Raw genomic sequence first — 24485 nt, forward strand, 5'->3', positions numbered from 1 at the left:
AAATTTTGTAGAGCGGTCAGAGTATATGGCTCAAAGGGTTGGAAAACACACTTTGCATGTGTAGCCTTGAGTTTTATTGCCATTTTGCGTGTTCTCTGAACATCACTGGGATCAGTGAAGGAATATCCACCAAACAGTTGTCAGAAGAAGTCATTGATGATATCTGCATAGGTATTTTATCACACAACAATTTTTAATTCATTTTTATATGAATCACTGTGAGATTTACCATTACAAAGTTATTCATGATTGAGTTTCAGTCATACGGTGTTCCAAAACCCATCCCTGGACCAGTGCATATTTCCAGCTACCAATGCCTCCGGTTTCCTTCTACCTGTCCCACCCCCCCCCCCCCACTGTCCCAGCAGCCTGGCTCTATCCCAGGCACTGTTCTCTCTCTCTCCCCACTTTCCCTCTTTCCCTCTCTCCTTTTAGGCATTATGGTTTACAATACAGGTACAGAAAGGTTATCATATATAACACCTTACCTTTTTTTTATAACAGCATTTATCCAGAGTGATCATTTCCAAATATCATTGTCATAGTGGCTCCTTCACTATCATAACTGACCTCCCTACCCCAGACCCCCACTTATGGCAGGGTTTCAACTGTGGATCAGACCTCCATGTCCTTATTTCTACTGTTTTTGGTATTAGTGTAATACTCTGTTTTTTTTTCATATTCCACAAGTGACAGCAATCATTCTATGTCTGTCCTTCGCCTTCTGACTCAATTCACTAAGCATGCTACTCTCCATGTCCATCCATTTATAAGCAAATTTCATGACTTCATTTTTCCTAACAGCTGTATTGTATTCCATTGTGTATATGTACCATAATTTCTTTATCCAGTCTTCTTTTATTAGGCATTGAGTTGTTTCCAGACCCTGGCTATTGTGAATGGTGCTGCAATAAATATAGTTGTGCAGATGGTTTTTCTGATGTGTTTTTGGGCCCCAAGGGTATATTCTCAGAAGTTGTATTGCTGAGTTATATGGAAGCTCAATTTCCAGATTTTTGAGAAATGCCCATATTTTTTTCAAATAAGCTTGACCAGTTGTCATACCCACCAAAAATGAATGAGAATCCCTTTCTTGTATCCATGACAGCACTGATTAACTTGTTCTTTTGAATGTGTGCCAGTCTCTGTGGTGTGAGATGATACCTCATTGTTGTTTTGATTACATCTCCCTGATGATTAGTGATATGGAGCATTTTTTTTTCACGTGCCTTTTGGACATTTGTGTTTCTTCTTTGAAGAAGTTCCTATTTGTTTCTTTTCCCTGTTTTGTGATGGGGTTGGATTTTTTTTCTTGCAAAGTTCTACCAGTGCCTTATATATCTTTGATATTAAACCAGTATCTGATAGGTATTGGGTAAATAATTTTACCATTCTGTGGGCTCTTTGTGTCTTAGTCATTGTTTCTTTTGAGGTTCAGAAGCTTCTTAGTTTAATATAGTCCAATTTGTTCATCTTTGCTTCAACTTGCTTGGTCAATGATGTTTCATCTTTGAATATGACTTTAGTTTCAATGTAATGGAGGAATCTGTCTATGTTTTCCACCATGTACCTTATGGATTCAGGTCTGCTATTGTTTCTAGGAGCTTTTTTTGTAGAGTCTTTATGATATTCTAAGTATAATACCATGTTATCTGCAAACAGTGTAAGCTTGATTTCTACCTGTCATATCTGGATGCTCTTGATATATTTTTCTTGCCTAACTGCTGTGGCAAGTACTTCCAGTAGTATATTAAATAGGAGTGACAAGAGTCACTTCACCTGTCCTACACCAAATACAAGACCAAGATGATTGCCCTCTGACGTCCTGATGGATCTATCACATCGTCCAGAAGGGCAATGAAGAAGAATATCCATGACTTCTACTCGGATCTTTTCGATAGCCACATCCACCTGCCCACATACCAAATTCTGCAGGAAGGATATGTCATTCCCAATGTTCAGAAATCTGACATGCCATTTGGTTGGTAAAGAAGCAAACAGCACCTGGCCCAGACAAGGTAAGACCCGAACACCTTAAGAACCTGCTATCAGTATTCATCAATACACTGGCTCGGCTTTTCACATGCTACTTGTCTGATACAAGTTTTCATCACAATGGAAAATGAGCAGAACTGTTCTACTGTACAAGAAGGGAGACATCCACAACATTGACAACTATCGCCAAATCTGCCTATTGTTTGTCATCTACAAGCTGTTCACTCAAGTCTTCCTGAATAGGATTGGCAGAATACTAGATGAAGGACAACCATGCAAGCAAGCTGGGTTCTGAAAAGGATTCAGCACCATGGACCATATCCACATGATAACCAAACTCACTGAGGTTTCTCGGGAGTTCAAGATGCCACTCTGTCTAACGTTCATTGATTTAAAGAAAGCATTTGATTCTGTTGAGACTGAAGGGGTCACTGAAGCCCTAGCCAAAGAGGGCGTTCAAATTCAATACATCAGGATCCTCCATGAACTGTATTACAGATTTACTACCAGGATCTTAACATTCTACAAAGAAGTGATCATCGATGTCAAGAGAGGGGTTCATCAGGGTGATACCATTTCACCAAAACTCTTCAGTGCCTCCCTCGAGAATGTCATGCAACAGCTGGAATGGGAAGGAATGGGAGTGAAGATAGATGCTCGGCAAATACATCACCTCCACTTCGCTGATGACATTGTTCTAATAAAACCATGCATTATCCAAGAGGCACAAATGCTGACCGACTTCAACCGTGAGTGTAGAAAGGTCAGACTACAGCTGGATCTCATGAAGAAATGTTTATGAGAAACAGTCTCATTTCTGACGTTCCACTGTCTCTCAACAGAACGAACATCTACAAATGCAAGTCTCACAATGTTACTGGGCCTGCTTAAACAAATATATGAACAATGGGAGGACAGTGACAGTGACAGAATTTTTTTGAATCACCCTGAGATGCACAGTTATAAAGCTGTTCACAGTCCTATTTCAGTCACACAATGTTTCAGCACCCTTCCCTCCACGAGTGCAAATTTCCCACCACCAGCGCCTCCAGTTTCTCTCCTGCCATCCTCCCCTGCCTCCCCCCCCAACCAACCAGCCTCACTCTCTCTCTATCTTATTTTGGGGTTTGCAATACATACACTGAGAGGTCTTTTTTAAAATTTTATTTATTTATTTTCATTGAATCACTGTATCACCATGAGATATAGTTACAAAACTTTCATCATTGAGTTTCAGCCATACAATGTTCCAACATCCATTTATCCACCAGTCTACATTTCCCATCACCAATATCCCCCATATCCCTCCTGCCAGCTCTCCTACCCTCAACCCGCCTCTGTGTTGGGCAGGAGAATTGAATAACCTGTGTGGTTCAGTGAGACTTTTGAATGGATTCTGTATTTTCTCAGAATATCTTTGGGAAGATATACTCCCAAATTTCTGATTTACATATTTGAGCTCCCCTTTGTATTAATTAACATAAATACTTCTTATTTTTGATTAGTTCAATTGAAGTGTTTTGGTTTGATTTTCTCTATCATTTTTCTGTCTACTCTTATCTTTACTATTTTCAGTCTACTATATTTGGAATAAATTTGCCGTTTTTCTACTTATGGTGAAATATTTGAAGATTGTTGTTTTAAGTTCCTTCCTTCCTTGTACATATAGGCTATTAAAACTCATGTTATGAGTCTTATGGTCTTTCATTGGGAATATTTTTTCATTGGGAATATTTTTGTGGTCTTGAGAAGAATATATTTTGCTATTGTTGGGTAAAGTATATATTTTTTAATTGGTTTATAGTATTGTTAAATTCCTGTATTTCCTTGTTAATTTTATTCTGTACATGATTAAGAGTTAAATATTGAAGCTTTCAACTATTATTGTTGATTTGTCTATTTGTGTTCTCATGATAATTTTGCTCCACTTTTAAATACTATCTTTTTCTGCAAGTTGTTTGTATAAACATGCATAGGTAATTGTTATATATTATTGATTTAACAATATTTATATTTTCATAAAATATAAACATTGTGGCATATCCAATATGCCAAAAACAGTAAATACAATGGGTCTCATTCTCCTGACCGTGAAAGAGCCCACAATAGGGCAGTGTTAAGAAGGATGAGGAAGGAAAAGTTGATAAAATCTCAGGGTCAAATTAGGCTCCCCAAATGAAGAAGGACTAAAATGACTGTCTGTACTTTCAATGTACATGCGCTGGCATCAGATGCATCCAGTTGAGGACCTGATGGTGCTAGTGCAAAATATCAAGTATGACATCATTGGTCTGATCAAGACGAGAAGGCATCAGTCACATCACGCCATTTTCGACATTGGAGAAGAATTGTTCCACGGAACATGCGAAAAAAGAGGCATCAGTGGTGTCGGAGGCCTTGTCAATATGAACTTGGCCATGAGCATTGATTCATTCGAATGCTTAACAACCCTAATTGGATGATTATACTTGAGTAGATGTAGCTCACTGCCAGCAGTTTCTGTCTTCATTATCTATGCACCAACATCCAATTATAATGAAGAAGAAGTTGAGAAGCTCTACATGGAGCTGGAGAAGTTCTATAAAGAAGACCAACCTTCTACAAGATCATTGTCATTGATTTTAATGCCAAGATAGGACCAAGAAGATCAGCTGAAGAATCGGGACCCATGGTCTAGAATGGAATAAACAGGGTGAGAGATTGTCTGAGTTCATCATGTCAACCAATACCAAATTCCAAATGGGATTGGACCACCATCTCCTTCGTGCAAAATTCTACTTCACGAAATAGGGAGAAAGGGCTGCAAAACTTAAGAAGAGAACTCCCAGAACGACCACCAACTGGGAGCTCTTTGGCAATATTGCTGCAACATGGGAAGATGCCATTGTTGACAACATTGATGAGGAGTACAATCAACTGGTTCAGCACCTCCATGATTGTCCAAGGAATGCCAAAGAGAAAAAGCCACAGAAGACGCCTGTCTTCGAAAACTCTCGAGCTCATTTGCCAACGTGGCTTTGCGTGAGCCTCAGGCAACCACAAGCGAACGTCTGAGCTTGCAAAGTAATGCAGAGAAGTGATAAAGGAAGACCTCAAAGAGAGAAGAGCAGCAGTGCTGGCAGATGCAGCAGAAGCTGGGAAAAGCATTCTCAATGCCCACCTGTCCTTCGCCAAAAACAAGACCAAGTTGACTGCTCTCCGACATCCTAAGGGATCTATCACATCTTCCAGAAGGGCAATGGAGAAGATAATCCATGACTTCTACTCGAATCTCTTTGATTACCACGTCCACTTGCCCACATACAAAATTCCACAGGATGGATACGTCGTTCCCAACCTTCTCCCTTCTGAAATCTGACATGTCATTTCATCAGTAAAGAAGCAAACAGCACCTGGCCTAGAAAAGTCAGTCCCGAACACCTGAAGAATCTGCCATCAGCACTCATCAATACATTTGCTCGGCTTTTCACATGCTATATGTCTGAATGCAAGTTCTTGTCAAAATGGAAAATCTGCAGGACCGTTATACTATACAAGAAAGGAGACATCCACGACATTGGCAACTATCGCCCTATCTGCCTGTTGTCTGTCATCTAAAAGCTGTTCTGAATAGGATTGGCAGAACACTAGATGAAGGACAACCATACGAGCAAGCTGGGTTCCAAAAAGGATTTAGCGTGATCAACCATATCCACCTGGTAACCAAGCTCATTGAGGTTTCTTAGGAGTTGAAGATGCCACTTTGTCTAACGTTCATTGATTTAAAGAAGGTCTTTGATTCTGTTGAGATGGAAGCGGTCATTGATGCCCTAGCCAATCAGGGTGTTCAAACTCAATACATCAGGATCCTCTGTGGGCTGTGTTATGGATTCACTACCAGGATCTGAACATTCTAGAAGGAAGTGATCATCTAGGTCAAGAGAGGGGTTCAGCAGAGTTCTACCATTTCCCCAAAACTCTTCAGTGCCACCCTCGAGAATGTCATGTGACAACTGGAATGGGAAGGAATGGGAGTGAAGATAGATGGTTGGCAACTACACCATCTCTGTTTTGCTTATGACATTGTTCTAATAACACCAAATGTTAGGCAAGCAGCACAAGTGCTGGCTGATTGCGACCATGAGTGTGGAAAGGTCAGACTGCAGCTGAATCTCACAAAGACAATGTTTATGAGAAACGTACTCAATTCTGAAGTTCCATTCACTCTTAACAGAATGAACATCTTCGAATGCAATAGTTATGTGTATGTAGGTTGAAAACTCAACATTGTGAATGACCTTGCATCTGAGTTGTGCAGGAGGAAGAGAGCAGTTTGGTATGCCTTCAAGAACATTAAAGAAATAGCTAAGAGGATGAAGAACCTCCGTCTCTGGGCACATCTCTTTGACTCCACCATTCTTCCTGCATTGACATAAGCCTCAGAGACCTGGGCCCTACGAACAGAGGATGAGAGCGCTATTTGGGTGTTCCAAAGAGGAATCAAAAGAGCTATGCTTGGAGTATCATGCTTTCCTCAAATGAGAGAAAGAATCCGGAGTTTCGACCTCCATCAATGGTCAAGAATCAGGGACGCCATCTCGTTTGCCAAGGCGTGGAAAATCAGATGGGCTGGACACGTAATGAGATTTGGAGACGACCACTGGACTAGAGCCATTACCGACTGGATTCCATACTATGTCTAAAGATTGTGTGGCTGACCAGCTACGAGATGATTAGAGTTGTTTGTCAAGACCCTGCACAATTGGTTTGAGACTCTTCGTGTTCCTGGAGCAAGCAGACACCATTGGGCTACAATAGCATGAGACACGGACGAATGGAGATGTTACTTGTGCCTGCTCGAACAAATTGTTGAGTAAAGGGATGTCAAGTGATCAAGTGATAAAATGTATTATTTATACAGTATATTTTGTCTTTATAAATTATCACATCTGGCTCATATTAACAGTTTTTTTCTGAAAGTTCTGTGTTTTCACAAAATCATGTTGTGGCACTCTCTCCCACCATGTATGTTTGGTGGCCATGAGCTCCTTCCCCGTTCTGGCCTGCAGCCATGGACAATAGAAGTAACAGAGCTTCCAAGCTGGTTGGTGATAAATTGCTGTCTATTTTAATCTCCATCCCACTATTTATTTTAATCTCCCCATGTGCCTATTCTAATCTCACTGAGCGTCCCATTCCAGTCTCACTGCCCATCATTCCAGTCCCCTACTTTCCCCCATACTAGTCTTGTGCGCCCCCTCTCACTGCCTTAGTCCAGAGCCCAGCCTACCTGATTGGGGGTAGCAACTACACCTAGATGAGATAGCACAATCAATACATGTAAAGTCCTTCCTTCTCAAAATCTCTTCTAATACAAAGATCTCCTACTAGGAGATCAATGATCAACTCAAGGTCATGCTTTTCATCTAAGGACATACTTTTCCTTTTCTTTGTCCATAATCATTTAAACACTTACCTTAAATTGACTTCTTAATAATCTTTCTAGTCATTTTGTATGGACACTGTAAAGAGATATATTAAGCGTGATAAGTGGCTCTCCTGGGAGCATCTCCCTATAGATCCTAGACTACAATCATTAGGTCAGATTAGTCCTTCCTAACCTCAGCAAGATCAATGTCCAGTCACTTCTCTTTGATAGAATTTCTCATGATAGAATTTGTTCATGAGCATGCTCTTAACTTATTATAATTTTATTGCATTTGTCCTGTCCCATTTTGATGTCAGGGTAGCTTACTGCCTACCCTGGGTCCATCCAGTCCTTCATTGGGACCCTGCTTCTGGGGTGCTAGGAACCAAGGGCAACTGAGGCTTAAGTCAAGTAAATATGACAGATGCCCAAGAGTAAACTTTATTCGGAATCAATAAACTCCTAAGTAACAAAAGCATAGATTTAACTATCTTCCTGTATCTATAAAAAAAGGACATTGCTCGAAAGTAAACTTTGCAATGAACATAAGGGAAAGAGATTAACAATATTTCACTTACTAATACAAAATCCAGAGTCCTTGTAAGGATCTGACCTTACAAGTCACAGGGTCTGATTTGGAGATATAAGTGATTAACAGATAGGAAAGCAGAACACAGAGAGAAGTTAAAGATAAACACAGAGGAATGGTAATGCTTCAAAAGCACTGTTATGGGTATAACCCAATAAACCTAAGCTCTCTGCAGCAAGGGAGAAAGGACAAACCTATGTTATCCTACAAAAGTCCCTTTCCCCTATTATTGTACAGAAACTTAAGCTCTTTTTTTGCTTTATTTGATTTATAATTTTTCTTTCTTCTACTTTTAACTTATTTTCATCTTTTTACCTAAATCATACCTCTTGTAGACAATATATAGAAGCTCTGTATTCTCATAATTTATGCATTGCAATTGAAATTCTTATCTATACGGTTATTATAATTATTGGTAAAATATATCACTTTTCTGTCACTTTCAATATTTTAAATAAGGACCATAATAGTGAACACTGGAGGAAAAGTGTGATCACTTTCAGCAATGTTAGATAATGCAAGGTCATTTGAGTCAGGGCTATTCTAGAGTAGTGCTCTCAGAAAACACTAATGCACACCCAACAATGATTTGAGGGACCACGTGGTACATGGCCTGACACATGCTTGTATGTGTCCTGTTACTTGAGAAAATTTACTGGCGCTGTTTCAATATGTTTTATGTCTCCATTCATTCATTGATTACTGAATCTTTTGTGTCAGAAAGATACTATATATGGCTGGGGTTACTGAATGGTGGTTTTGTTTGTTTTGGAGCCATACCTAAGCAATCTATGCACTTACTCCTGGCTCTGTGCTCAGGATCACACCTGGTGGCAAGGGTCGAACCCAGATTAGCTAAAGTTTTACCTCTTGTACTATCTCACGTATTCCCAGAAGGATGGTTTTAGTAACTTTTGTAGGCACATAAGTTTAGCTGATAATACTGTCTTCTTCATATTCAGAAAATATTTTTACTATTGGATTCCTGTTTCACATTATTTTCTTTCAGTATTTTGAATCCAGTATTACACTTCCTTTGACTTCGATGATTTCTAATGCAAAATACACTGTTAATATATTTTTTTTGTTTTGGCACATAATCAACAGTGCTATTATTAATAGAGTTTGAAGCATAAAATGTTCCATCTCTGAACCCACTACCAGTCTCAGCATCCTTCCATTTATGTCCTTATACCAGTATTATGTTGTTTTGATTATAATATCTTTATAGTATAACTTAAAGCCAGAAAATGTGATATCTCTTAACTTTTTTTTTCTTCAAATACTGATTGACTATTCTGGGTGTTTTGTGACTCCATAGAAATTTTATTAGTGTTATTTCTAAGTCTTTGAAGGATGTCATTGGAATATTCATGAGAATATTAATCTGAGTAATACTCTGAATGAAAGGTCATTTTGACAATTTTCAATCCATGGACATGAAGTAGTTTTCCATTTCTTGGTGTCCTCATCTATTTCTTTCATAACTGACATAATTTTCAAGGTTTACAACTTTCTCACTTTTGTTAAGTCAATTCTTTGTTATTTGACATTTTAAGTAATTATTTTAATATTTTCTCTTCTAGCACGTTATTTGCATATAGAAATACAACAGATTTTCTTTTTTTTGTATTTATTTGTAGCCTGGTTTTTATTATGCTGGTTTATTGGTTATAAGAGTATTTTAGTGGAATCATTAGGTTATTCAGTTTATATTACCACGTCATCTGCAAATGATGATTCATTGACTTATTTTCCTGTTTGGGTCTCTTTGATATCTCCCCCCAAATTTCTGTGAGAAATTCTAATACTATATTAAATATTAGAGAAGTGGACATCTTTGCCTGGTGCCTAATCTCAGAGGTAAGTTTCATGTTTTGCTATTAAGTATGATGTTGGCTGTGGGTTTGCTTTAACCATTATTGTATTATGAGGAGGGTTTATTTTATCTCTCATTAAAATTTTCTGCATTATTAATGGACATTAACTTTTGTCAAAGCTTTCACAACTTTGATCAATATGATTATATGATTTTTATCTTTCCTTGTTGGTTTGTTGTAATTATTATTTTATTTGTGAACTTGCATACTTGGAATGAATTTCACTTGGTTATGGAGTATGATATTTCTGATATGTTGTTGGATTCAGTATGCTAAGACTTTTGTTGAAGAGCTTTTGTATAATTATTAATCTGAAATATTAGTCTATAATTTTCTTCTTTTGTAATATTTCTGCTTTTGGTATTACTGTAACTTTGACTTCATAGAAGTTATTAGGAATTAATCCCTTTTATTTAGTATTTTGGATAAGTATGGGAGTTACAGGTAGTAAATTTTTGAAGACAAAATATACTCAACTAATTAACCAGTCTGGACTGGGTTTTTGTTCTTTGTAAGTTTTTTCGTTAATGCTTCAGTTTCCTTATTTGTAATTGGTCTATTCAGTTTTTATAATTCTTTATCATGCAATTGTGGGAGGTTATATGATTCTAAGAATAAATGCATCTCGTCTAAGTTCTCCAGCTTAATACCATAGAATTATTCATAACCTTTTGAGATCCCTTATATTTCTGAGGTATTATGTGTTATGTTCTATCTTCTATTTTATCTCTGATGTGATTATAAATCCACCGTGAATCTTTATTAGAATTCCTTATACATGATGAATTGCTTCTGTCTTCCTGCTTTCATGATTCTTTGTGTTTGTCATGCAGTAGTTTGATTATGATGTGTAAATGTTGATCATTCCTCTTTTCTTAGGTGGTTAAAGGAAAGATAAAGTCTTTGGAACTATTGCAATTTTAGGCTATTTTTGTGTTTTAGAGTTTATCTTTTATTCCCCCTAAAAATCTGTTTTTCTTTTTTTTTTATTGTTTTGGGCTGCACTTGGATACTCAGGGTTTATTCCTGGCTCTGAACTCAGGGATCGCTTCTGGAAAGCTCGGGGGACAATATGGGGTAGTGGGAATCAAACCTGTGTCCAATGTGTGCAAGGCAAGTGCCCTACCTACTCTGTTATAAATTTATCCCCAAAGATATGTTTTGTATTTTACTGTTTAATTTGTTATATAATGTTTTATTTAAATGAGTATTAATATGACTGGCTTAAATCAATAATCTTGTTATTCATTCTTGTTATTTTTTTCTTATTCAGTAGCTGTTTTACTCTGTTGATTTGGGTTAGTGATTTTGTGTTATAAATTTTCTGTTATTTTAAAAGTTGTTCTAGAAGTAACATGCTTTTAACTTATTTTTAAGACTCAGTTATTATACTTTTGTTCAGATACTTACAAGAGTGTTAGCTGTTCTGGTTTTGATGTGTAGTTACCTCACATTTACACCACTGAAGTATCCAAGGCCTTTGTCCAGTGCCATTATGTTACCATTAGTCTGCCTCCTCTTCTTCACCTTCCTCTAACCCTAACTCCCTTCCTTGGAATTCAAGGTTCTGATAGTCATACAGAACATTTTCCGTGCTATAAAAATCTTCTGTGCTCTGCCTCTTAGTACTTCATTCCCCCAAATCTGTAGTAACCACAGTTCAATACTATATTCATGACTGCATTTCTCACAATGTCTTTTATTTGGAATTATATATTTTATGTAGCTTTGTTTCTTTCACATATTAATATATATTATTTTTTTCATGTATTTTCATGACCCAGTTACTTATAAAATCTATTTTAGAGTCAACATTTTATTGCTTCACACTTAATACTTTATATCAAGCATTTTTATCTTTTTTTTTAAAAAAAATTTATTAGTGAAACACCATGAAGTACAGTTGTGAACTTACAAGTTTTTGTTCTTGGGTTTTAGTTATACAATGATCGAGTACCCATCCCTCCACCAGTGCCCATTCTCCACCACCATGATCCAAGTATCCCTCCCACCCCCTATCCCCCCATCCCACCCCGCCTCTGTGGCAGGGCATTCCCTTTTGTTCTCTCTCTCCTTTTGGGTGCTGTGGTTTGCAAAAGAGGCATTGAGTGACAATCATATTCGTCTATAGTCTACTTTCAGTAACTTTTATCTTTCTAATTAATACATTCACTTAAAATTTTTTCCTATGCTTCCTGCTTCCCAGCACATAATTGTAATTTCACATAAGTTTATTTTTATTTAATCTTTCAAAATATTATTGCTGTTGTTCTCATATTTTGATTCTACATTCTTTGCTTATGTCTTTAAAATGTAATTAAAGTCAGTTGTTTCTTATGAAATTGCCTTTTATGAAACAAAATAGTCTTTTACACTTACCTATTTATCATTGTATGGTATTCATATTTCCGTAGTCATTATGCCTAATATAATTTTCCATATTGAGGTTATTTTTCTTATGAAGATATGCTTATAATATCTTTTTAGATTTTGTTTGCCTGATAACACTTTTCTACCACTGGAGCGATAGCACAGCAGATAAGGCATTTGCTTTGTATGTGGCCAGCCCGGCCGACCCAGGTTCAATTCCTCCGCCCCTCTCAGAGAGCCCAGCATCTACAGAGAGTATCTTGCCCTCACTGCAAAGCCTGGCCAGCTGCCCGTGACATATTCATATGCCAAACACAGTAACAGCAAGTCTCACAATGGAGATGTTACTGGGCCTGCTCAAGCAAAATCGATGAACAACGGGAGGATAGGACCACTGGATATTGAATTGTGGCTGGAAAATATTCATATATCATATTTTAGAGTTGTCTTTATGGTAACCTAATATTTCTGAGAAGTCAGCTTTCACTGTTGTTCTTCTATATGAATCCTGGCTTTGTTTCTTTTAGTTGATCTGAAGGTTTCTGATTTTTGTGATTTTTTGTTTTTTCAAACTTTGATTATTTTGTATCTTTTTTATTTTTGGTTTTATTTATTTGTTCTGAATGAATTTTCTGAAAGTCTGATATCCCTGAAAGCAGAGCTAGGAGTAAGCCCTGGGCACCACTGGATGTTTTTCTAAAAAGTATGTATGATCTATCTCAGTGTGGATTTGCATTGTAAATAATTAGTCGATAGCACAGCAGTAGGGCGTTTGCCTTGCATGCAGCCAACATGGCCGACCCGAGTTCGATTCCTCCGCCCCACTCGGAGAGCCCGGCAAGCTACCGAGAGTATCTCGCCCGCACGGCAGAGCCTGGCAAGCTCCCCGTGACGTATTCGATATGCCAGACACGGTAACAACAAAATCTCCAATGGAGACGTTACTGGGCCCGCTCGAGTCAATAATTATAAATAGTAAGCTGTATAAGTCCCCCAAGTAAATAAGTAGAAAGAATAATTGACCATTTATTACTAATAATTACTCCACACATTGGAACATCTATATTTCTTGTGTGTGTAATGGAAATAAAGTATGATACTTTTTTGTTTGTTTTATTTGTTTTTGTGTTGGAGCCACAGTTTTATACCCACTATACTATCTCTCTGGCTCCTATATACATTTTAGTTTATGAATGCTGTTATTTTTGTGGTAGAATATTAATGTTTATTGTAGAAGACAGTTCATATGCTGATCATGTCAAGGCTGATAATTCTAAACTACTGTATGCATGTTTTTATATTTTGAGACATATGTTTTTAGAAACCTTAGGTATTTACAATGTACACCAATTTCAGTATGGTCTTTGTATTTCATAAAGATTTTGCTGGGCTGGAGTGATAGCACAGCGGGTATGGCATTTGCCTTGCACGCAGCCAACATGGCCGGCCGGAGTTCGATTCCTCCGCCCCTCTCGGAGAGCCCAGCAAGCTACTGAGAGTATCTCATCCTCACAGCATTGCCTGGCAAGCTTCCTGTGATGTATTCGATATGCCAAACACAGTAACAAGTCTCACAATGTTACTGGCCTGCTCAAGCAAATCGATGAACAACGGGAGGACAGTGACAGTGACAAAGTTTTGTTGAAAAATTTCAGGAGTTTATGATCTATTTATTTTTAAATGACATGAGTATATACTTATAAGGACTGTAATGAATCTGTATACTTCTTTTAGGATTGCCATTTTTATGATATTAATCCTCCTGATCAATGTGCAGGAAATATGCCTACATTTTATTGTATCTGCTTCTATTTTTTGAAGTATTGTTTGTAGTTTTCTTTGTATAGGTTCTCCACTTCTTTAGTTAATTTGTACCCTCGGTACTTGGTTTTATGAAATACAATAGTGAACAGGATTATATTTTTCTTCTCTTTCATTAATTGTATATAGAAAAAACTATGGAATTTTCTATATTAATTTTGTAACCTTCCCCTTTACTATACAAATCTATTGTTTCTAGGACCTTTTTTTGTAGAGTCTTTAAAAGAGAATGCTATTGAATGAAGACAGACTCTCAGATCAGTAGAATAGACTTGAATATCCTGAGACATGCTCAGTTATATGATCAGTTTTCTTCAATAAATGACAAAAATAAAGAATATAGAACTCTCTCTAATGCCAGTCATAATAGTCTCCAGCTACTGTGTTACTATCACTATCTTTCTTGAAGTCCTTTTATAGTTGTTTAAAATTTTGCTTTTCCCTCACTGGGAGTTTATATGTTTAGAAGTATTATTTCTTTCTGGTGTGCATGTTCTTTGTTTATTAAGAATTGAACTAAAAAAGCTTAACCTCTTTTAGTGTAAAGTCTATATCATCTGATACTAGTTTGCCCAACTCCAGCTTTTTTGAGGAAGTTGTTTACTTGAAGAACTATTTCCTAGCCCTTTATATTGAACCTGTGTTTGTTTTCACTATTCAAAAGTGTTTCTTGTAGGCAGAAGACTGTTGGATTCAATTTTTTGTCACTGTGTCTAATTGGTGAGTTTAGACCATTGACGTTGAATCTGTGATTTTTCTGACTATTCAGAAGTGGTTCTAGTGGGCAGCAGTCTGTTGGATTCAATTGTTTTGTCACTCTGTGTCTAATTGGTATGTTTAGACCATTGGCATTGAGAAAGATTAATGTCATGGGGTTTTGTGTATCCTTCTTTAGAAGTTTGTGTTTGTGAGGTTTCTTTGCCTTACAGTTCCCCTTAAGTTCTTTCAAAATTGTTTTTGAGTCCCTGAAGCTACTGAGTTGTTGTTTACCTGTGTAGTTGTGTATCATTTCTTTAAGTCTGAATTCTTTTAAATCTGGCTGGGTAAAGTATTCTTGGTTAGCATTCATTTCATTTTTTTTTCACTATATCTCACCACTGACCTTGAACCCGGAAGGTCTCATTTGATAGGTCTGCAGTAAATCTTGGGGAAGTCCTTTCTATGTAATAATTTCATTCTTTGATCTTGCTGCTTTCAATATTCAACCTCTATTGTTTTTGTCAGTCTGAGTATGATATGTCTTGAAGTCATTTTGATCGCTTCACTTGATCCTGTTACTCATCAATTTGCTTGAGCGGGCACTAGTAACATCTCCATTTGTCCCTGTCACGTGCTACTGTAGCCCAATGACGTCTGCTCATTCTAGGAACACGAAGAACCTCAAACCGATCGATCAGGGTCTTGATGAAGAAGTCTGACCATCTCGTGGGTGGTCGGCCACGCAATCTTTTGATGTCCCATAGAATCCAATCGATAATGGCTCTAGTCCAGCAGTCATCTCCAAATCATGTTACATGTCATGCCCATCTGATTTTTCATACCTTGGCAAATGAGACAGCATCCCTGATTCTTGATCATTGATGGAAGTCGGAACTCAGGATTCTTTCTCTCATTTGTGTGAAGCGTGATACTCCAAGCATAGCTCTTTCGATTCCTCTTTGGGAGACCTGAATAGTGTACTCATCCTGTTTTTGTAGGGCCCAGGTTTCTGAGGCGTATGCTAATGCAGGAAGAACAGTGGAATTGAAGAGATGTGCCCAGAGCCGCAGGTTCTTTGTCCTCTTAGCTATTTCTTCGACGCTCTTGAAGGTGTTCCAAGCCACTCTCTTCCTCCTGCGCAACTCAGGTGCCAGGTCATTTGTCATGTTGACTTCTCGACTTAGGTACACATAACCGTTGCATACGGAGATGTTCATTTTGTTGAGAGTGAATGGAACATCAGGAACAAGACTGTTTCTCATAAACATTGTCTTGGTGAGATTCAGCAGTATTCCGGCGTTTCCACACTCATGGTCGAAGTTGGCCAGCATTTGTGCTGCTTGGCTAATGTTTGGTGTTATTAGAACGATGTCATCAGTGAAGCGGAGGTGGTGTAATTGCTGACCGTCTATCTTCACTCCCATTCCTTCCCATTCCAGTTGTCACATGACATTCTCGAGGGTGGCACTAAAGAGTTTTGGTGAAATGGTACCACCCTGCCGAACCCCTCTCTTGACATCAATGATCACCTCCCTGTAGAATGCTGAGATCCTGGTAGTGAATCCACAATACAGTTCACGGAGAATCTTGATGTATTGAGTTTGAATGCCCTGTTTGGCTAGAGCTTCGATGACCACTACTGAAGTGGTCATCGAAGTCCTAGCCAAACAGACTGCTCAACAGAATCAAAGGCTTTCTTTAAATCAATGAACGTTAGACAGTGCGACATCTTGAACTCCCGAGAAACCTCAATGAGCTTGGTTATCGTGTGGATATGGTTGATCGTGCTAAATTCTTTGTGGAACCTATCCTGCTTGAATGGCTATTCTTCATCTAGTCTTCTGCTAATCCTATTCAGCATGACTCGAGTGAACAGCTTGTAGATGACAGACAATAGGCAGATTGGGTGATAGTTGCCAATGTCGTGGTTGTCTACCTTCTTGTACAGTCAAACGGTCCTGCTGGTTTTCCACTGGGACGGAACCTTGTATTCAGACAGGTAGTATGTGAAGAGCCGAGCCAACATATTGATGAGTACTGACGGCAGTTCTTCAGATGTTTGGGTCTGACCTTGTCTAGACCAGGTGCTGTTCGCTTCTTTACCAATGAAATGGCATGTCGGGATTTGGAAGAATGAAGGTTGGTAATGACATATCCATCCTGTGGAATTTTTTATGTGGGCAGGTGGACGTGGCTATCGAAGAGATCTGAGTAGAAGTCATCGATTATCTTCTTCATTGCCCTTCTGGAAGATGTGATAGATCCATTAGGATGTTGGAGGGCAGTCAACTTGGTCTTGTTTTTGGTGAAGGACAAGTGGGTGTTGAGAATGCTTTTCCCAGCATCTGCTGCATCTGCCAGCACTACTGCTCTTCTTTCTTTGAGGTCTTCTTTTATTGCTTCCCTGAACTGCTTTGCTAGCTCGGACGTTCTCTTGCGGTTGCCTGAGGCTTGTGACAAGCCACGTTGGCAAATAAGCTCAAGAGTTTTCGAAGACAGGCATTTTTTTGTGGCTATCTCTCTCAGCATTCCTCGCACAATCATGGAGGTGCCGAACCAGTTGATCATATTCCTCGTCAATGTTGTAAACGATGATATCTTCCCATGTTGCCGCATTAGTGCCAAAGAGCTCCCAGTTGGTGGTTATTCTGGGAGTCCTCTTCTTAAACTTTGCAGCCCTTCTCCTAGTTCCATGAAGTAGAAATTTGCACAAAGGAGATGGTGGTCCGATCCCGTTTGGAATTTTGGGACAATAGTGACATCAGTCAGGCAAAACCGTCGATTGAATATGATGTGGTCAGTTTCGTTGTGGAACTGTCCACCACACTAAAGAAAGTAAAGTTTGTACTGTAAAGTTAAAGTTTAATTTTGATTGATAATTTGGAGAAACACACATTAGAATTCCACTTAAAGTATGATAATATAGCATGTTTCAACTATAATTCAGTACTGATTTGTCATAAGTTTTTTATTATTGTGTGTAGTCATCTGTATACCTCTTTAGTTTGATTATGTGGCTTGGGAATTAATTATACCTTTGTTGAGTCTCATTCTTTTGTTAACATTTTGGACAATTCACTGCTCATTACAGTATTAGAATAATGCAAGAGAAAGAAGTCACACCTGTTTCTTCACTTTTGAAAATTGTTCTGTTGGTAGAGAAAAATATGAATGAATTTTATTATTGTTTTTGAATTTATCATCATTCATAATAGCTACTACTAATTTTTGTTTAAAACCTCATTGTTCATAATATTTACTGTGTTCTGGTATTTTGGAAATATACCAAACACAGATAAAGCTGCATCTTTGTAAAAGCAATGTAGATCAAATAGTTCAAGTATATAGGTATTTTATATATGACAAAGTTTGATATAAAGCACATAAGCTATTATCATGATTTTTTTTTATAAAATCTGGTTTGTTGTTGATTCAGTTTTGTTTTATTGTGTCTTGCCACATGTAACATATAGTATCCTAATTTGTTAAAGACACTTGTATGAAAAATATATCTGTTAGATCATGAGGACTGAAAAGGACTGTTCACACCACAGTGTGGACCAGCTGAACATAACCACTGCTCCTATTGTTGCTTTCAGAGTTGGAAGCCATATAGATTGTGAATGCTGAACCAACAACTACTAAAGGTTAACAACTGTCACTGTTACTGCTCTTATAATATGTAAATATATTTACCATTGAGCTGTATGAACATCTATTAACACTTGTAATTTTTATTGCCAGGTAACCTTGGGCGAGTAGACCAGGTCTCTGAGTTTGAGTATGATCTGTTCATTCGTCCAGATACCTGTAATCCACGCTTTCGAGTTTGGTTCAACTTTACTGTTGAAAACGTGAAAGAATCACAGGTGAGAGAAATTGGATATTTTCAATGTGATTTTTTATTGGATAACTACATCTTTTGGAATTGTAGGAATGTTGAAATAATCACCATATAAGGAATATATGGTATAGCTATAATCTAATTTAATTTCAAGAAGTATAAAAATGTATAATGCTATTCATTTTATGTATATTCTTTGAATGTATATATATTTTATGTATATTCTTTTAATGTAATATATATTCTTTGCTAATTGAAAATTTGCATAATGTGTTCTGCTTTCTAGAGTGACACATTCTGAGGGGCAGTTTCAGTGACGGTTTCCTATATGTATACAGAGAGGTTATTTCTGTGTTACTTTTTAAAATATTCTTTATTTTAATTTTATTTATTTATTTAATATTTATTTATTTATTCTCCTATACAGAGAGGTTATTTCTGTGTTACTTTTTAAAATATTCTTTATTTTAATTTTATTTATTTATTTATTTATTTCTCTTTGGGTCACACCTGGCGATGCACAGGGGTTACTCCTAGCTCTGCACTCAGGAGTTACTCCTGGCGGTGCTCAGGGGACCATATGGGATGATGGGAATCGAACCCAGGTTGGCCGTGTGCAAGGCAAATGCTCTACCTGCTGTGCTATCTCTCCAGCCCAATATTCTTTATTTTTTAAGTACTGAAAGAAAAATTTCTTACATACCTCAGTTATGGTAAAGGTATGTCTTCTATACAACAGAATGTCTATATATCTTAAAAACACGATCATGATCACGGCCATCCTGTAGTTCGTCGATTGCCTTGAGCAGGCCCCAGTAATGTCTCCTTCATCCTAGCCCTGAGATTTTAAAAAGTGCCATATTCAAGGCTCTTTCAGGGTTTGGAGAATGAGACCCATCATTGTTACTGGTATTTGGCATATTGGGTATGCCACAGGGAGTTTACCAGACTCTCCCGTGTGGGCAGGTTACATTCGGTAGCCTGCCAGTTTGTCCAAAGTAGGAATGAGATCATAAGATGTCACGAGGCCGCCATAAGATGTCGTGTGGTCACCATCTTAAAAACAATATGATTCTAATACATAATCCTATTTTACCTTTGATGTTGCTGCTAGAGAATTCACAGCCAATTTACAGCACTTAATAATAACTCTGGAAAACTTTTTGCTCATGTCTATATGTAGTAATTTTTATTTTAATCTTAATAATTTGTCAGGATTTTCTGTTATTATTTTATAATGTGCTTTTATGATTCTATCCAAATCTTAAGAAAATATATTGATAAATATAGAAAAAATATAAAAATAGAATAAAATATGCTTCAAGCATTAATAAAATATGTCTTTGAGAAACCAGTTATTATTGTGTTACATTGAAACAGTAGATCATGGAAGACTTTGCATAAACTAGTACAAATATTGGTATGATTCTTTTAAGCAAATGAAACCCTAGCCTTGTAGCCTAACATCTTCTCTCAAGATCATATCTTACTAAGAGATTTGGTGAAAAGTGAGGAATTTGTTTGCTTTCTTTTTTTTAAAATTTGACCTATTTGCTCCTTCACCTAGTTTCTGGTTCCTCTCCATTTTCTCAAATGTATCTGTATTCTGATGTTATGCAGTGATCAATGTCTAGAATTAAGGACTATGGTCTTCCTTGACAGAATTCTTTTCCTGGCACATACACTTTAGCAGAGGGGGTGGGGGAATTGAGTCACTTCACACTACTAAGGATTTTCTTGATTCTTACATCACAAATAAAGCGTTGTATGTATATAATGTATACTGAAGTTCAGAGACTAACTGGAAGGAGTTAATCTTCTGTGGGAGCTTCACTGAATATTGTTAACTAAATATATTTTAATCTCAGTATTTTAGAACAAGTGATGGGAGGTGGGGAGAAGTTAAACACCATAGTTCAGCATTCTAAGGCAAACTTTAGTTCTTTTACTTCTTGGTTTTACTTAATCTCCCATTACAAAATTGCTTTTTAAGTTTTTTACAGTAATAGTAATAATATTCTTCCCCTCCAACCACTATAATTAAACTTATACTTTATTTAAAGGAATTTACTTGATCCTATTGTTTTATGAAGACAATGAATAATCCTCAAAATGCATTTTCCTAAGTCTGTTTAACTTAGTTTTGAGAGTTTACCTCATAAACAGGAGACCTTAGTCATATTTGCAGTAGACTGAGACTTGACCCTCCAAATCTGGAAGCCTTGCGTTATTTCTGCTATCCTTAGGTAAAAATATCATCTCTCATTCTTTTGCTGGGGCTTCTGTTTTAAGTCAGTAACTTGTGGTTCTTTTCTTAAAATTTATTTTATTTTTATAAAGTTCACGATATTTGATTACATTTAATATTATAACACCAATTCCACCACCATTGCACTTTCCAAACACCATATTTCTATCCTGAACACCAAAACCTGCCCCCAAAGCAGAACCAAAATAATTTATTTTGTATTGTTTTTTAGGAATAATCTGCTAAAAATTATCCAGAAAAGGTTTCTTAGAGGAAAGAAATGTGTGAAGATTGTTGTATTTCACCCAAAAGCCATTAAGCCCTTCTATAAGAGATTAGTAACATGTTAAAGATTGAGCCTTGTGTGTGTGTCTGTGTGTGTGTTTATAGATAGATAGATAGATAGATAGATAGATAGATAGATAGATAGCACTGTAGCACTGTCCTTCCATTGTTCATCGATTTGCTTGAGTGGACACCAGTAATGTCTCCATTGTGAGACTTACTGTTACTGTTTTTGGCATATTGAATGCGCTACGGGGAGCTTGCCAGACTCTGCCATGTGGACGTAATACTCTTGGTAGATTGCTGGGCTCTCTGAGAGGGACAGAGGAATCGAAACTGGGTTGGCTGCGTGCAAGGTAAATGCCATACCCGCTGAGCTATCGCTCCAGCCCAGATCTAGATATATGTAGCACTGTAGCACTGTACTACTGTTGTTCATCGATTTGCTTGAGTGGGCCCAGTAATGTCTCCATTGTGAGACTTGTTACTGTGTTTGGCATATTGAGTATGTCACCTGTAGCTTGCCAGGTTTTGCAATGCCAGTTAGATACTCTCGGTAGCTTGCCAGGCTCTCCGAGAGGGCGGAGGAATCAAACTTGGGTTGGCCTGGTTGGCCTCATGCAATGCAAGTGCCCTATGTGCTGTGATATTGCTCAGAATAGTCCCAAAGTAGTGAGTGGTCGCAAGTCAACCTAAAGTCAACCTGCAGCAAACTATAGGTATATATCTGTAACAATTTATTTCCCCTTAAGATTGTTTGCATTCTACTTTTTTTTCTTACCTTCTGTGCTACTATATATCCAGTCCCTTGGCTAAGTTACTAATTATTTCTCTGCAGAGAATCAAGAAATGTCCTCTGGTGCTACTTTAACGAGATCTCTCCCAACATTTCTTATTCATATTATTTCTTAGGACTGACTTATGAAATGTTTACCTAATTGACGTTGGTATTGTACAAATATATGCTGAGCAAATTTAGTTTTATAAGTTATCATAGGCATCAACTCGTAGAATAAAGTATTTATTTTTGGTTGACATGTGTTTATTTATTTATTTATTTATTTATTATTAGTGAAACACCATGAGGTACAGTTATAGACTTACAAATATTTGTGCTTGGGTTTCAGTTATACAATGATCAACCCCTCCACCAATGCCCATTTTCCATCACCACGGGTCCCAGTATCCCTCCCACCCCCATACACTCATCCCACGCTGCCTCTGTGGCAGGGCATTCCCTTTTGTTCTCTCTCTCTTATTGGGTGTTGTAGTTTGCAAAAGAGGCATTGAGTGGCATTTATGTTTGGTCTATAGTCTACTTTCAGCATGCTTCTCCCATCCTGAGAGGATCCTCCCAACATCCTTTATTTGGTGCCCCCTTCTCTATCTGAGCTCCCTTTTCCCCTAGCACGTGTGGCTAGTCTCCAAGTCATGGAACAAAATTCCTGGTACTAGTCTCGGCCACACCTGGCTGTTAGTCTCCCATTATGTTACTTTATGTTCCCCACATGAATGCAATCTTTCTGTGTCTATCCCTCTCTTTCTGACTCACTTTGCTTAACATTATACTTTCCATGTAGTACCACTTGTATGTAAATTTCATGACTTCATCTTTTCTAACAGCTACATAGTACTCCATTGTGTAAATGTACCAACAAACTCCTAGAAACAAGAGACTTGTATAGTAAAGTTGCAGGCTATAAAATCAATACCCAAAAATCCATGGCTTTCCTATATGCTAATAGTGAAAGAGAAGAAAATAACATGAAGAAAACAAGTTCATAGTTGGGCCCCAGAAAATCAAGTACCTAGGTATCAGCTTAACTAAGGAAGTAAAGAACTTGTACAAAGAAAACTACAAAATGAAATAAGGAAATAAAAGAGGACATGAGGAAATGGAAAAATATACCCTTTTCATTGATCAGGATAATTAACATTGTCAAAATGGCAATACTTCCCAAAGCACTGTACAAATTCAATGCGATCCCTATTATGATACCCATGACATTCTTCAAAGAAATGGAGCAAACCTACTACAAATCTACAACAAAGCAGTAATAATTTAAACAGCATAGTACTGGAACAATGGCAGAGCTGTAGACCAATGGAACAGGGTTGAATATACTGACATATCCCCCCAAGCATATGATCATCTAATCTTTGATAAGAGGGCAAGAAAAGTGAAGTGGACCAGGGAAAGTCTCTTTAAAAAATTTTGCTGGCAAAACTGGACGGCTACATGCAAAAAAGTGGGCTCAGATCTCTGCCTAATGTCATGTAGAAAAATAAGATCAAAATGGATTAAAGACCTCAACATCAGACCGGAATCCATAAAATTCATTGAAGACAAAGTTGGCAAAACCCTCCATGATATTGAAGCTAATGGTATCTTCAAAGATGTCACGCCACTGGCCAAGCAAGTGAAAACAGATAGACAAATGGGACTATCTTAAACTAAGAAGCTTCTGTACCTCAAAAGAAACAGTGACCAAAATACAAAGACAGTCTACAGAATGGGAAAGGATATTCACCAAATACACATCTGACAAGGGGTTGATATCAAGGATATACAAGGTACTGGTTGAACTCCACAAGAAGAAAACACCCAACCCCATCAAAAAATGCGGCAACTAAATGAACAGAAACTTTCGCAAAAAAGAAATCCGAATGGCTAAAAGGCACATGAGAAAATGCTCTCCATCATTAATCATCAGGGAGATACAGATCAAAACTACAATGAGATATCATTTCACACCACAGAGACTGGCCCACATCCAAAACAAGAAAAGCAACCAGTGCTGGCGCGGATGTGGCGAGAAAGGGACCCTCCTTCACTGCTGGTGGGAATGTTGACTGTTCAACCCTTTTGGAAAACAGTATGGACGATTCTCAAAAAATTAGAATTTTAGCTCCCATTTGACCCAGCAATACCACTCCTGGGAATATATCCCAGAGAGGCAAAAAAGTATAGTCGAAGTGACATCTGCACTTGTTTGTTCATTGCAGCACTCTACAATAGCCAGAATCTGGAAACAACCTGAGTGCCTGAGAACAGATGACTGGTTAAAGAAACTTTGGTACATTTACACAGTGGAGTACTAGCTGTCAGAAAAGTTGAAGTCATAAAATTTACATACAAGTGGTACTACATGGAAAGTATCATGTTAAGTGAAATGAGTCAGAAAGAGAGGGATAGACACAGAAAGATTTCATTCATCTGGGAAACATAAAGTAACATAATGGGGGACTAACACCCAGGGGTGACCGAGACTAGTACCAGGAATTTTGCTCCATGACTTGGAGGCCAGCCACACGTGTTAGGGGAAATGGGAGCTCAGATAGAGAAG

General features: G+C 37.6%; 1 protein-coding gene across 1 annotated transcript in view; it reads left to right on the forward strand.

The window, feature by feature from the left end:
- The window catches only part of AGBL4 (AGBL carboxypeptidase 4), a 1380022-nt gene that overhangs the window by 194451 nt on the left and 1161086 nt on the right, over nt 1–24485 (forward strand). The window contains exon 3 of the mRNA XM_056122279.1: nt 18506–18630. Coding sequence (XP_055978254.1) covers nt 18506–18630 — 125 coding nt within the window. The remainder of the gene's footprint in view (nt 1–18505; nt 18631–24485) is intronic.

The sequence above is a fragment of the Sorex fumeus genome, unplaced genomic scaffold, assembly GCF_029834395.1.
Source record: "Sorex fumeus unplaced genomic scaffold, SorFum_2.1 ptg000045l, whole genome shotgun sequence".
NCBI lineage: Eukaryota > Metazoa > Chordata > Mammalia > Eulipotyphla > Soricidae > Sorex > Sorex fumeus.